Source organism: Pygocentrus nattereri, chromosome 15 (assembly GCF_015220715.1).
Source record: "Pygocentrus nattereri isolate fPygNat1 chromosome 15, fPygNat1.pri, whole genome shotgun sequence".
Lineage (NCBI taxonomy): Eukaryota > Metazoa > Chordata > Actinopteri > Characiformes > Serrasalmidae > Pygocentrus > Pygocentrus nattereri.
Genome location: NC_051225.1, coordinates 17,835,271 through 17,847,915, shown reverse-complemented (window position 1 = coordinate 17,847,915; position 12,645 = coordinate 17,835,271). Strand labels below are relative to the sequence as shown.

The following is a 12,645-nucleotide window of genomic DNA, read 5'->3' as shown; positions in this document are numbered from 1 at the left end:
GCCTGATCGAAAAGCCTCCATGCAGGACTTTACGCTGTGTATTTACCCTGAAGCTATCGGTTAATCTGTTAAGGATTATTGCGCAACAACATGCATTCTGTTGTGAGATGTATAAGTGACTGTTGGTACCTTTATTAAGGACAGTAGACATTCTTTTGTAAAACTATACAAGCAGCTGTTTGTGCCAAAATTGGAATGAAACATTGACCTTTGTGATAGTGTAATAGTGAGTTTAGACAATGCATTGGCTACTTATTCCAGACATATACTGTTTATTGTTAACTTTTTTTAATACCAACCAGTTGAACAAAATATTAAGTTTTTGGTTGAATACTTGACAGTTGTCAACATACACAGCTAGCTAACAAAAGTTTGTAGATTATACTGATTACGTTGATAAAAAATATCTTCTTGCCTGAAGTGACGTGGCTGATGAAGTGGATCTTAAATTTTTTTGCCAAGTAACATCCCTTTGGGAGTCTTACAGTATGTACACTAGCTTCACTAGTAGAGATTTTCAGTCTAAGATCCTCTTAAGGTTAACATCTTTTGCTGTCAGCTTATCCTGCCCCACACACTTAACATGTATGTATCTGACATCTCTGTGTCACTTGATCATTCAAAAGCAGTTTGATTTGTTAAACACTTTTTGTATTTGTATAGTTCCTTATGTGTTTTTTCACAGTTTAAATGCATTCACTATTACATTAAATTGTGGAAAAAAGGGGAAAAAATAATGAAAACTCTTCTGTAGATGGGTCCAAACATCTGATTGGTTGCTTCCTTGCTAGAGTGTATTGAAATATGTTTCAGAATAGGATGTCTGTAAAAGTACTCTTTTTAGAACAATTTGTTTTTTATATAATTTTTTTACTGAAATTGGAGACCCATAGATCACACCTGAACTCTATTGTTTTTTTCTTCTCCATAACATTCCATGCCTTGCATTCCATGCCTTGCATGCCTTATTCAGAAATACTGATGCTGAAACACTTAAACTACCCCAATTCTGACTCCCCTCACCAGTTGTTCATTGTTTATATCTTAAATTATCCCTCATATCAACTCATATGGTATATAAAACAGACATAATCTTAAAAGGATGATGGGCCAGCACCTCTCTTGTGCTCAGATCAGTTTGTATATATGATATCAAAAGCAGTAAAGGAACTCTGGCATGAATCACTGGAAAAATAATACAGTTTGAGACTATTTATTAAATGTTTCACCAAAGCCAACTGGCAGCATGCTTTACATTTGGTTACCCACTAATTAAGATCAGTAACAGTCTCTCCTACGTGATGTCTGTAGGTTCTAGAAGTGGTGCGCTCCAACTATGACACACTTACCTTGAAGCTACAGGATGGGTTGGACCAGTTTGAACGATATTCAGAGCAGCCTAAAGAGACAGCCTTCTTCAAGGAACTGGTAAGGGTGCCTGGCAAAGCAAAAAGAAGTGTAATGAGACAGTGAGCTCACAATACCATTTGATACTTGATACTAGGTTCATAATTCAGTATTCTCATATTCTGGAAAAAAAAACTGAATGAAGAAACTGATTGTAACCATATGGTCGCACAACCTACGAATGAGATTACAGAGTCAATAAACCTCAAGATTTGAGTGTTTTTTTAAATTATTATTGTGACCTTTGGTGTTCACACTGTTTCCTTGCATTTAATGATGTAATTCATAGAATGCAGATTTGGTGTTCCCGTACATTTTTTTTCAGGTTAGGGTTATGTATGTGTGTGAAAGACTACAATAATAATGTAAACTGCTATAGTAATAAAAAAAATGAAAATTTCTGGCACTTTCTCACACAGTCCTTACTTTAGGGAACTAAGTTCACTGGGTCATTGAACATTATATAGAATAAATAAAAAAAAATTAATTGATTTAAATGTTTTTAGTTTTAGTATATACCAAGCAAGTTTATATTTAATTCCCTAAAAAGCTCCTTATGATGCAGATTTGTGGTGACAGTAACCATTACTACTACTAGTTTTACCAGTCTGTACATTTTACACACAACACTGAGAGTGAGAATAGTCATTACATTTTTAGCATTTTTACAGGCCAGTAGTTCAGCATGCTCTGCTTTGAAACTAGCCATTTAATAAAATCATACTTTTACAAGTGGCTTACTGTGAGTGAGCAGGGTTCAAGCCCAAAGCAGGGATGCATGTTTTGGGCATTGAACACTGTGGCCCAGCGCAAGAAAAAACTTGTTGTGCATCTGACACTATGTTCCTCTTAAGACTAACACTTTTTTGTATTAGCTTAACCCTGCCCCACACACTTAACATGCTGTGTGAGGGTCCATGAGGGTCTTGACCACTGAAGAACAGGGTAAAAGGGGGCTAACAAGAGATGCAGAGTATACAGAGAAACAGTCTGTAACTGTAAAACTAAAAAGTACACCTATATAGTAAGTGGAGCTGATAAAATTGACAATGAGCGTGGAAATAAGGAGGTGCTCATAATGTTATGCCCGTTTGGTGTATATGATATCAAAAGCAATCTGCCATCTGACATAAATCACTAAAAAAGGCAGTTTGGGAATGTATTTTATGTTTATTATATTACATTGTTTATTATCTGTTTCACATGTCATGGCAGCTGTTAACCATACATGCACTTAATAGTCAGAATCAGATTTTGTCAGTGATCCAATCAACAGGTTTACATGCTCCAGAGTAATCAGGTAATGGGAGACTGTGGATCAGTCAGGCAGTAATTGAATTTCAGCTTTGCAACCAGCCAATAAACTCACAAGACGTGACGTAAATGTTATGTTGAACTCGCGCTTCATGCTGCGTCTTTTTTTTTTTAAACATTGCCAAAAAATATGAACATGCGTCATCTAGAAGATGAAGAATATTTCATTCCTTTATTTTGTGTTTGGTTTCAGTCCTGCTCCAAAAGTGTTTTGTTGCCATCTTGTGGCAGCACTGCTTCAATTTCTTATTTCTGGTACCGCCTCATTCTTGAGCATACGCTGACTGAGAAATTAGATAGAAATCAGAGTACATAATAAAGTCACATGCATTCAATAGACATGTTGGTGAAGGGAACAGAGGGGATGAAGAGGTGCTGGGTATGTATGGTGTGAAAGACAGAAATGTGGAAGGTCAGATGGTTGTAGATTTTGCAAAGAGAATGGAAATGGCTGTGGTGAACACGTATTTTCAGAAGAGGGAAGAACACAGGGTGACATACAAGAGTGCAGGGAGGTACACACAGGTGGATTATATCCTTAGCAGGAGATGCCACCTAAAGGAGATTGGAGATTGTAAAGTGGTACCAGAGGAAAGTGTAGCAAGGCAGCATAGGGTGGTTGTCTGTAGAATGAGATTAGAAACAAAGAAGAGGAAGAGAGTGAAGACAGAGCCAAAGATAAGATGGTGGAAGCTGAAGGAGGAGGATAGTGGATCAGGAAGTGCAGAGAATTAGTAAGGTGGAAGTGAGGGCAGCTTTAAAAAGGATGAAGAATGGAAAGGCAGTTGGTCCAGATGACATACCTGTGGAGGTATGGAGATGTTTAGGAGAGAAGGCAGTGGACTTTTTAACCAGGTTGTTTAACAAAATCCTGTAGAGTGAGAGGATGCCTGATGAGTGGAGAAGTAGTGTACTGGTCCCCATTTTTAAGAACAAGGGTGATGTGCAGAGCTGCAGTAACTACAAAGTTGATGAGCCACACCATGAAGGTATGGGAAAGAGTTGTTGAAGCAAGGCTAAGGCGAGAGGTTCAGGTCAGTGAGCAGCAGTTTGGTTTAATGCCCAGAAAGAGTACCACAGATGCAATTTTTGCATTGAGAGTGTTGGTAGAGAAGTACAGAGAAGGTCAGAAAGAGCCACATTGTGTTTTTGTGGATCTAGAGAAGGCATATGATAGGGTGCCAAGAGAGGAACTGTGTATGTTATGTATGTAAGTCAGGTGTAGCTGAAAAGTATGTTAGGGTGGTGCAGGACATGTATGAGGATAGTGAGACAGTGGTGAGGTATGCAGTTGGAGTGACAAATGGTTTCAAGGTGAAGATAGGGTTACATCAGGGATCAGCTTTGAGCCCCTTCTTGTTTGCAATGGTGATGGAAAGGTTGATAGATGAGGTCAGGCAGGAGGCTCCATGGACCATGATGTTTGCAGATGACATTGTAATCTGTGGTGAGAGTAGAGAGCAAGTGGAAGAGAATCTGGAGAGGTGGAGGTTTGCACTGGAGAGGAGAGGAATGAAGGTCTGTAGAGACAAGACAGAATACATGTGTGTGAATGAGAGGGAGGCAGGTGGAAAGGTGAAGATGCAAGGAGTAGAGGTCGTAAAGGTGGATGACTTCAAGTATCTTGAGTCAACCATCCAGAGCAATGGACAGTGTAGAAAAGAGGTGAAGAAGAGGGTGCAGGCAGGATGGAGTGGGTGGAGACGGGTGTCAGGGCTGATATGTGACAAAAAAGGATAGCAAAGAGTGAAAGGGAAGGTTTACAAGACAGTAGTGCGTCCTGCTATGATCTATGGTTTGGAGACTGTGGCTCTGTCTAAGACAGGTGGTTGGTTGGTGTAGTGGGTAACATCTCTGCCTTCTACGCTGTTGACTGGGGTTCAATCCCCACCTGGGCAAACACCCTACACTATTCCTTGGGACTCCTAACATCACCTTCACCTACCTGTGTAACAATAATCAAATTGTAAGTCACTCTCTGGGTAAGAGCGTCAGCCAAAAGCCGTAAATGTAAAGACAGGAGGCTGAGGTGGCAGAGATAAAGATGCTGAGATTTTCGTTGGGATAGACAAGGCTGGACAAGATTAGAAATGAGCAGATCAGAGGGACAGTGAAGGTGAGCAGTTTGGAGATAAAGCCAGAGAGGCCAGGTTGAGATGGTTTGGACATGTGTTGAGGAGGAATAGTGGATATATTGGTCAGAGAATGTTGGAGATGGAGCTGTCGGGCAGAAGGAGAAGGGTAGAACTCAGAGAAGGTTTATGGATGTAAACATGTGGACATGGAGATGGTTGGTGTAAAAGTAGAGGAGGCAATGGATAGGGCAAGATGGAGGCAGATGATCCGCTGTGGCAACCCCTAAAGGGAGCAGCCAAAAGAAGACGATCTGGCTTGATGTCCCGTTTGATTTGTTTTTATTGACTGCTTTTCATTCTCCCAAATTCATCTCTAAATACTTCAATGAGTTATAGCCTGCAGCACTTGAAACTTGAGAGGACTTTATAGCATTTATTATTATTTATCTCAATGTCTGCGTTTAAAACTGTTACACATTTAGCTAAGAAGTTTGAACTGAACTAAAAATGATGATAACTCATGATAAAATCTAGTTTCATAGTTTTTAGGAAAAATTTAGTATTTGACTAAAACATCAGTCCTTTCCATTGTATTTTGAACCAGTCATAGTCATTTTTTCCCCCATGGCAAAACCTTTAAACAGAAAATGGAACTTTTCATATTCACAGGGTAGCTTTCAGATTTAAAATGGTGGTTGGACAGCTGCAATATAATGGTTTAGGTCATCAAAATATTATTATTTTTATTTTTTTGGTTGAATATGCCAGCTGAAGAGTTAATCCAAGCAATTAATTTTTATTAAAAAAAAACTATAGGACAACACAAATTTCTGTTAAATTTTGTTTATTAATTTAATTACTACATATATGTAGAAATCTCACAACAGTCCTCGTCAAATTGGTTAAGTAGTTAACGATCAGAAACATGTACTTCATGAAATGTCATATTTGTGTCCAGAAACACTGCCTCCTTCTTCTTTCATCAATTATCATTCTCTTTCTCCCTTTGCAGGTACGCTCAATCAGTCTGAATGTGAGGAAGAATGTGTCTCTGAACACTCTGAGTCAGGATGTTCTGTTGAAGGAGTTTTCATCTATATCTTGAGAATGTTTATCCACATTAAGATAAAACCAAACAATTATCTATTTTGCTTTTTGTACTAATGTCATTGTCTGCCCGTTATTGCTCAGAATCACACTTGATTTGACCCCAACAATCTATGTATGTTTGCAGATTCAATCATACTGATTTATTGTTCACCAGTATATTTTTTTTATTCAGCATTTAATGCATCTGTTTTTCTGTCAATGTATTATATAATTGCCACAAATAAACTAGGTAATGGTTTATTTTACATTTCTCCACGTTCCTAGGTAGTAACTAGGTAAGTGTGAGATGCAAACTCCAAAGTACTAGATCATTATTTTGGGTGACATGATGGTAAATTCCAAGACAGTTTAAATTACCCTTAAATGCCAAACAGGTTTCAGATATGACCTGGGTAAGCACTGAGTACAAATAATGGGTAAAATAATGTTAGGTAATAATAACTGCGCTTTTTTTCTTGTTTTATTTGTTGCAGGTGAGGCAACCTGATAAAACCTAAGAGTTACTAAGCAATTACAAGAATGATGTAATCAATAGCAACTCACAATAACACTTAGTCATACATGACAGAGCTGCTGGTTAGAATGGCTTTTGTTAACAGAATGCTCTTCAGTCAAGTCATAATTGCTATGCCCTGTTCTCCTGGCTGTCTTGAAGTTCAAGACAGTCTTGCTAAATTACACCAAAATGAAATAAATAAAACAGGTTCTAGCTATTAAACCCATGAAGAATATAATAAACTACTACATAAATAGTTTGAGTAACAAGGTAGTAAGTACAAACTTGCACTTAATTTCAGTTACGTTATGAATTTAAAAGGACACCAAATCAGAAACACTTCCAAGCAATATGTCGTTATGACTGAAGGAAATGGCAAAAGACCAATAAAACCATAGTCATTGCTCTCAACTCTTTGTGTACCACTGTAATTAGTGAGACTCCCTTGGAGCTCAACATCATGTTACAATTACTTGGTACTTTGGAGTTTATACCTCACCCTTGGCTTGGTTAATACCTAGAACCTAAGGGACTATAAAAAAAATGTTATACAAAGTTTATGTAATATAATACACCCATAAGTTTAATGTGTACTGCTGTACTGTTTTTGCATTCTGTAGATATGGAAAAACTAAGTAAAATGTCTTAAGTGAATGTTCTGAGTGTATTAACATATGTAGTAACATAAAATGTGTTCATTTTTGCTGGGAAATCAGTCTTGTCTGATTATTAGGTTTCAAACTCTGAAAAGAAAGGCCATGAGAGTGACAATACTGTCACTGTATTTATATTTCCAGACCTAAGGAACTAAAAACTTCCAACAGAATTCATCCAACACATGCTAATGAAATCATAACACATCATTACAACATTTATGTACAATCCTTGTTTATACTACTTAAGATTGAAGGTATAAGTGTGTAATTAATATATATGTGTGTGTGTGTGTGTGTGTGTGTGTGTGTGTATGTATGTGTATATATATATATATATATATATATATATATATATATATATATATATATATACTGCTCAAGAAAATAAAGGGAACACTCAAATAACACATCCTAGATCTGAATGAATGAAATATTCTCATTGAATACTTCTCTGTTCTGTACAAAGTTGAATGTGCTGACAACAAAATCACACAAAAATCATCAATGGAAATCAAATTTATTAACCAATGGAGGCCTGGATTTGGAGTCACACACAAAATTAAAGTGGAAAAACACACTACAGGCTGATCCAACTTTGATGTAATGTCCTTAAAACAAGTCAAAATGAGGCTCAGTATTGTGTGTGGCCTCCACGTGCCTATATGACCTCCCTACTACGCCTGGGCGTGCTCCTGACGAGGTGGCGGATGGTCTCCTGAGGGATCTCCTCCCAGACCTGGACTAAAGCATCCGCCAACTCCTGGACAGTCTGTCGTGCAACGTGACATTGGTGGATGGAGCGAGACATGATGTCCCAGATGTGTTCAATCGGATTCAGGTCTGGGGAACGGGCGGGCCAGTCCATAGCTTCAGTGCCTTCATCTGGCATCTTCAGTGCATCTTCATCGTGGAGGAGGCTGTAGGAGGGCAACAACCCAGCAGCAGGACCGCTAACTCCGCCTTTGTGCAAGGAGGAACAGGAGGAGCACTGCCAGAGCACTGCAAAATGACCTCCAGCAGGCCACAAATGTACATGTGTCTGCACAAACGGTTAGAAACCGACTCCATGAGGATGGTATGAGGGCCCGACATCCACAGATGGGGGTTGTGCTCACAGCCCAACACTGTGCAGGACGCTTGGCATTTGCCAGAGAACAACAGGATTGGCAAATTCTCCACTGGTGCCCTGTGCTCTTCACAGATGAAAGCAGGTTCACACTGAGCACATGTGACAGACATGACATGACATGACGAGACGTCGTGGAGAGCGATCTGCTGCCTGCAACATCCTTCAGCATGACCGATTTGGCAGTGGGTCTGTAATGGTGTGGGGTGGCATTTCTTTGGAGGGGCGCACAGCCCTCCATGCACTCGTCAGAGGTAGCCTGACTGCCATTAGGTACCAAGATGAGATCCTCAGACCCCTTGTGAGACCATATGCTGGTGCGGTTGGTCCTGGGTTCCTCGTAATGCAGGACAATGCTAGACCTCATGTGGCTGGAGTGTGTCAGCAGTTCCTGCAAGATGAAGGCATCGAAGCTATGGACTGGCCCGCCCGTTCACTGTATTCTGTTCAATATTTAAACACTATCTAAACACTGCTTCCATCAATATCTTAAGACAGTCATTAAGTGAGAAGGGTGGCCAATGGCATGACCACTGCTGTTGACCCCTTGGATCTGGCCAGCAGAGCCATACAGTACAATAAAGACAAGTAAATGGTATCACAACGGACCTACTCAGCCATGTACTTAAATTAAAAACTAAACGACTGTCTAACACTAGTGCATAGTTGACATTTTGGCATGAGTGATTCTAAAGGAAAGTTCAAGAATTTGTTAAAACTGTAATGTCTCCATAATATCAAACCAGACATTAGCCATACAGTATGTCTTTTTGCTCTGTAGGTGGTTTGTAGCAGTGTTTGCTGTAGGATTGTAGGCTTGCTATCAGACCACTTCTAAAGATAGGGTCTATACTTATCTGTGCTTGTGTTGAGGCTCAGGAAATAATAATAATAATAATCTACCACTACTGAAACTAAGAGACAGATGGACCGATAGACTGGTAGACCTACACTGAAAAGTTAAATAACACTTTTTTGCGTGAGATTGTTTTCTGTTTTAATACATGACTAAACAAAATAACAATGTTTATATATATATATATATATATATATATATATATATATATATATAAACATATTTATATTTTCAACCTATTCAATTGAATACATTACAAACACAAGATATTTACTGTTCAAATGGATAAACGTTATTGTTTTTTGCAAATATTCACTCATTCTGAATTTGATGCCTGCAACAGGTTCCAAAGAAGTTGGGACAGGGGCAACAAAAGACTGGTAAAGTTGAGGAATGCTCAAAAAACACCTGTTTGGAACATTCCACAGGTGAACAGGTTAATTGGAAACAGGTGAGTGTCATGATTTCAGCAATGATTTCATGGACTTTTTAAATAACAAAATCGAGAATATTAGACAAAAAGTTCAACTGATACAAGTAACCTACAGCAATCCTACAGCAAACACTGCTACTCATCATCTTGTTTGGCTGAAACAACACAAAATGTGGTTATAGAAGAGAGATTGGAAACGTTTTGTCCGCTTCAGCAGTCAGAACTAGAAAAAATAATATCTTCCTCAAATTCTTCAACATACACACTTGGAGTTCCACAAGGTTCTGTTTTAGGTCCTCTGTTATTCCCATTATACATGTTACCATTAGTTATAAATAGACATGGAATTAGTTTTCACTGCTATGCTGATGATACACAGCTGTACATATCAGCCAAACCAGATGATAAATCTAGATTAAATAAAATAGAAGATTGTGTAAAAGATATAAGAAACTGGATGCTGCAGAATTTCCTTCTTTTAAACCCAACTAAAACAGAAGTTCTCCTTCTTGGTTCAGAGGCTGCTCAGAATAAACGCTCAGATCTGAGCAGTTAAATCTTGCTGACAACTCTGTAATACCTGGTTCAATAGCTAAAAATCTTGGTGTGATGATTGATTCAGATCTAACGTTTAATCAACACATAGGTAATATTACAAGGACAGTGTTTTTTCACCTCCGAAACATTTGAAAGTTAAGAAATGCATTATCCCTAGATGACGCTGAAAAATTGGTACATGCCCTTATAACTTCAAGGCTAGACTACTGTAATGCATTGTTATCAGGATGCTCCAACAGGAACCTATATAAACTTCAATTAGATCAATGCTGCAGCTAGAGTACTCACTAAAACCAGAAAATTTGATCACATCAGCCCAGTTTTATCAGCATTACACTGGCTTCCTATCAAATTCCTTATTGATTATAAAATTCTCTTATTGACATATAAAGCCCTGCATGGTCTCTCACCGGAGTACCTGCAAGATCTTATTTCCCATTATGAACCACCTCACTTACTCAGATCTCAGGATGCTGGTTTTCTACTGGTTCCTAAAATTCAGAATACTTCAATACCCATTGAAGTCTTCTGAAGAGCTTTTTCTTACAAAGCCCCAAAATTGTGGAATAATCTCCCAGTTAATGTTCAGGACTCTGACACAGTTTCAACCTTTAAGTCTAGACTGAAAACATCTTTGTTTAGTTTAGCTTACCTTTAGATAAAGGCAGGAGATCCAGGGGTTCATGGGCATAGAGGTGTCGTTCCTCGACACTTGTCTAGCCACCAAGCCTAAGTATTATTTATGGTTTGTAAAATAAAACAAATTCAATAGTTTGTTGAAAGAAAATGAATTGAACAAACTATATAAATACAAGAAGACTCTTCAAGATTCAGAAGTGCAGGTCCTTTATTCCTTCTTTGAAGAATGTTCTTCCAAAAGCCTTCGGACACACTCACACTCACACTTATACAGGGAATGTACACATATTTTATACTCTCAGTGAAGGTGGAGTGATCTCGCCCCACCTCTTTTTTGTTGTCTCCTATTGTCATGACACCACCATTATATCCAAATTGACCTTCACATGTCCATCATATGGGGTTTTTGTGGAGACCATTATTTCCAAGCCTAGTCTGATTTTTTTTTTTTTTTTAAACCATCGTGCCAGGTACCTCCTAACACATACTAGTACTTTTCCATTCTGGTCGTTTGGCCTTGAGCAGTTCACAAGTTCACTCACTCACAAAGTGCCTGTCTTCTCTCTTACGCTCTACTGAGGAAGCTTGTTTTAGGGCACTTGCTCCAATATGCTATGCCATATTGTGCTTTATTTATGATTTATCTACATAATACAAGACATTTTAGTTTTGGGAATCTTTAATTTACATCAGAGGCTTATGGTAAACTGAGATGTTGGTGCTGTTGACCCACCACTTCACGCGATCACACAGGTTTGTTGACGGTGGAGTGGGGAGATCCCAGTGTCTCAGGGTACTCTCATATTTATGTTACCTTCTGGTTCTCTCCTTTTAGTTTATGCTGTTATAGTTAGATCAGATGGAGTCACTAGCCACTCTCTGGGGGAAAATCATATTTATTACAGTCATACTCCTGAGCAGAACTAATTTTGTCTCTTTACTCTTCCTGAGATAATGACTGCCCTCCCACCCTGCTGAAGACTGATCATCAGGGCCTCCTCCTCACCATCACCAACCCGCTCTCCTGTTCATTTGTGCCAACTGCAACACCCTCGATTACATCACTGTGCAATTCAGATGTATCAGCATTGAGATAGGATAGGACTGTTTCAGCTCACTCCCACTTTTCATAAAGACTCAATAAGAAACTGCCTCTACCAGTGCAGTTTCTAAAGCTTTACCATCCAGTGTTCAAACAGAGATCCTCTCAGCTTTTATTTGGTATTTAGCTTATTAAATTGTAAATACTGTTTGACCAAACGAGGATGGGTCTCCCCTTGTGAGTCTTGGTTCCTCCCAAGGTTTCTTTCTCCAGACTGAGGGAGTTTTTCCTTGCCACCGTCGCCTCTGGCTTGCTCACTGGAGGATATGTTATAACTGTATGTTTTCAAACTTCTGTATAGCTGCTTTGTGACAACATTTGTCACTGAATTGAACGTGAATTGAAAACTTGAATGACTGGGTATAAAGGGAGCATGAAAGGCCCAGTCATTCACAAGCAAGGATGGCGCGAGGTCCACCACTTTGTGAAGTTTCGGTTTCTAACTACGTGAGCAAGTAGTCCAACAGTAGAAAACCAAAATTGAAAGCCCATGACCTTTGATCCCTCAGGCGGCACACTTCAGAAAACCATTTTCAGTGAACACAGTTCATCACTCCATCTACAAGTGCAAGTTAAAACTCTGCCATGCAAAGCAAAAGCCATATATCAAGAACACCCAGAAACGCCGCCGGCTTCTCTGGGCCCGAGCTCATCTGAGATGGACTGACACAAAGTCCACATTTCAAATTGTTTTTAGAATTTATGGACGTCGTGTCCTCCAGGCCAAAGAGGAAAAGGACTGTCCGGATTGTTATCAGCACAAAGTTCAAAAGCCAGCATCTCTGATGGTATGGGAATGTGTTAGTGCCCATGGCATGGGTAACTTGCACATCTGTGAAGGCACCATTAATGCTGAAAGGTACATACAGGTTT

General features: G+C 39.0%; 1 protein-coding gene across 2 annotated transcripts in view; it reads left to right on the top strand.

Moving 5' to 3' along the window:
* armh3 (armadillo like helical domain containing 3) overlaps positions 1-7,114 on the top strand; it is an 80,360-nt gene extending 73,246 nt beyond the window's left edge. For both annotated transcript variants that reach the window (XM_017725687.2, XM_017725689.2), the window contains exons 25-26: positions 1,312-1,428; positions 5,809-7,114. In XM_017725687.2, the coding sequence (XP_017581176.1) occupies positions 1,312-1,428; positions 5,809-5,901 (210 nt within the window). In that variant the 3' untranslated portion in view covers positions 5,902-7,114. The remainder of the gene's footprint in view (positions 1-1,311; positions 1,429-5,808) is intronic.
* The last annotated feature ends 5,531 nt before the right edge of the window (positions 7,115-12,645 follow it).